The sequence below is a fragment of the Dreissena polymorpha genome, chromosome 4 (genome assembly GCF_020536995.1).
Source record: "Dreissena polymorpha isolate Duluth1 chromosome 4, UMN_Dpol_1.0, whole genome shotgun sequence".
In the NCBI taxonomy this organism is placed as follows: domain Eukaryota; kingdom Metazoa; phylum Mollusca; class Bivalvia; order Myida; family Dreissenidae; genus Dreissena; species Dreissena polymorpha.
Genome location: NC_068358.1, coordinates 61,447,933 through 61,451,099, shown reverse-complemented (window position 1 = coordinate 61,451,099; position 3,167 = coordinate 61,447,933). Strand labels below are relative to the sequence as shown.

Sequence of the window (3,167 nt, the reverse complement as noted above, 5' to 3'; positions counted from 1 at the left end):
TGATACAGTACCTAACTGTTGCTGATACAGTACCTAACTGTTGCTGATACAGTACCTAACTGTTGCTGATTCAGTACCTAACTCTTGCTGATTCAGTACCTAACTCTTGCTGATACAGTACCTAACTGTTGCTGATACAGTACCTAACTGTTGCTGATACAGTACCTAACTGTTGCTGATACAGTACCTAACTGTTGCTGATACAGTACCTAACTGTTGCTGATACAGTACCTAACTCTTGCTGATACAGTACCTAACTGTTGCTGATACAGTACCTAACTGTTGCTGATACAGTACCTAACTGTTGCTGATACAGTACCTAACTGTTGCTGATACAGTACCTAACTGTTGCTGATTCAGTACCTAACTCTTGCTGATACAGTACCTAACTCTTGCTGATTCAGTACCTAACTCTTGCTGATACAGTACCTAACTCTTGCTGATACAGTACCTAACTCTTGCTGATACAGTACCTAACTCTTGCTGATACAGTACCTAACTGTTGCTGATACAGTACCTAACTCTTGCTGATACAGTACCTAACTCTTGCTGATACAGTACCTAACTGTTGCTGATACAGTACCTAACTGTTGCTGATACAGTACCTAACTGTTGCTGATACAGTACCTAACTGTTGCTGATACAGTACCTAACTGTTGCTGATACAGTACCTAACTGTTGCTGATACAGTACCTAACTGTTGCTGATACAGTACCTAACTGTTGCTGATACAGTACCTAACTGTTGCTGATACAGTACCTAACTGTTGCTGATACAGTACCTAACTCTTGCTGATTCAGTACCTAACTGACGAATAGGCAAGTGCAATTCATAGGTAATCATCCCACATTTCTCATCGTTACGAAAGCGAAATTCACAATTGATGTAAACACAACATTCAATAAAAAAAATAACAACAGCACATTTTGCACTTGGGTCACATTTGACACGACAAGCTCGTAGTTTCGTTGACGTTTGCTACTGTCATAAGCAGTAACCGCTGGCGCTCCAAATAAAATTCATTCACTGAAAGAATCTGTGTTTGTGATGCGTACTTATTTATCGCATATCAGTGGAATTTCTATACGTTCAGAATTTCAGGAAATTGTTCATTATAATAAATGTAAATTAGAAAGATAGAAAACTTTAAACACAAAGCAATAAAATGAATTGAACAGCATTGGCAAAGTGACATATGCAATTGTTCCACACCTGCAATGTTAGTTGTTTTTAATATTTTTGCCCACTTGTTTTAACGCTTTGATCACAATTTGAAAGTATATTTATCGTTATGAGATTAGCACGACAGCTTTCATAACATCCTTTATGTTTTAGTCTCAACATCCTGTTCAAAGAACGATTCTGTTACAAATATATACAGACATTTGGATCATTGAAATTGTGAAATTCATATTGTGACTCGAAGCATTATACACAAAGTTTAACTTTTGGTCATAATAGATTGCACTGTCCTATACAGTTAAAGCTTTGCGCTTCATAAGCGTTTACTAGTTAATTATCATATTTGGGTGTTGTTGTATAAGGCTTCGTCATTGTTCTGACAAGTGTAATGATTTAAAGAAGTCGCTGTTAAAAGGGCGTCTTAGAGCTTTGAGTTCTTTGTTTCAGTGATGACGTAATACGCATAGAACAATCACTCTACAAACTACTTACGTAGAACTCCCCTTCCTGAAACCGCCCTCTCAGTGCCCGAACCAAGGTGTTCTCGTCTAGAACCTCAAGGGTGCTTAGGTCGTCCGGGCGCATGGCGGCGCTTCCGCTTCCAATGCCACTTCCAGTCGCCAGCTTTGAGGCGTCTACCGTCGATATAGCGCTGAAAAACCGCTGAAGCTCTATCTGGATAGATTCCACTGCGAAAGAGATGAGCACGTATCCATTGGAGCCATTTTTTTGTAAAGTTTACAGTTTAATCCAGCTTTATGTGGGGCACCACTTCAGACAATCTAACACATGAACAAATCTAAACAGATCTTGATGGTTGTTTGTATCGAAACGCACGATTTTTATTTTGTTTTTATACACATACAGTAAATATATTTTAAATAGTATTTTATCCTATGTATAATCGATATTAATCCTCAGTTGTCTCACAATGTATCAATTTATTACGTTAATAATATGAAACAAACATAATCTTAAGGTTCTAATATTTTATAAATAACACCATTTAAGTGCTCGACGCTGTGATAACGAAAATACAACGTAACGTCAGAACAATCAACGCTTTGAACAGTCGCGACATCAATCAAATTCACGGGCGTTTATGACAACTTACATAGCTGAACGGCGATTGGTCATATGGCAGACACGTGGGGTAATTCATTGCTCGGTGCAGTAGGTGAAAACATTTGCGGTAAGACGTTTATACATTTTTTTTTCTCACGTTGGATATTTAAGAAATAATCGACAGGTAACCGTTGGTTATTATGGTAATAACCAACGGTATGGAGTTCCGATGCGTAGGAATTAAACCACGAGGGCGTAACCCGAGTGGTTTGATAACAAGCATCGGAACGACATACCGTTGGTTATTACCGCAATAACCAACGCTTACACGTCGATTATTTCGATTCTAACACGATTTCGTTAATAACTCATCCGCGATTTAAAGGTTATAAAGAGAATTATATTGACCGAACGTCCTCCACTTTTCCGCGAAAACGTGACGTCACCACAACAATGACAATCAAATGACTTCGTCTTCATTCATAAACAGTGCGCGGACAATCAAAGCGACTTCATATTTGTCTCCGTTGTTATATCGGGGTAATAACCCACGGTAGTTTTCCTTCTTTGTATATAGAAAACAAGTAACGTGCCGTGGTAGAATTTAAAATATACAAGTCTTTTATTTTTGAGTTTATTTTGTTTAAGCTATTCAGAGTTGTAAATGATGTGCGTTTAACAAAAAATGTGATTACATGTAACTGACATCACGCCAACGATCATACAACGAAAGCAACACAAATATGCTGATTATGAAAATTATGTTGACGATCTTATTGATGACATGTGTCGTGTTCTGAGAAAACTGAGCATCATGCATATGCGTAAAGTGTCGTCCGAGAGTAGCCTGTGCAGTTCGCACAGGCTAATCAGGGACGACACTTTCCGCCCAAATTAGATTTTTGCTAAGAAGAGACTTC

At 38.2% G+C, this 3,167-nt stretch overlaps 1 protein-coding gene across 1 annotated transcript in view; it reads right to left on the bottom strand.

The window, feature by feature from the left end:
• The window catches only part of LOC127877503 (uncharacterized), a 59,399-nt gene extending 57,534 nt beyond the window's left edge, over window positions 1-1,865 (bottom strand). The window contains exon 1 of the mRNA XM_052423445.1: window positions 1,675-1,865. Within this exon, the coding sequence (XP_052279405.1) occupies window positions 1,675-1,767 (93 nt within the window). The 5' untranslated portion in view covers window positions 1,768-1,865. The remainder of the gene's footprint in view (window positions 1-1,674) is intronic.
• Between the last annotated feature and the right edge of the window lie 1,302 nt (window positions 1,866-3,167).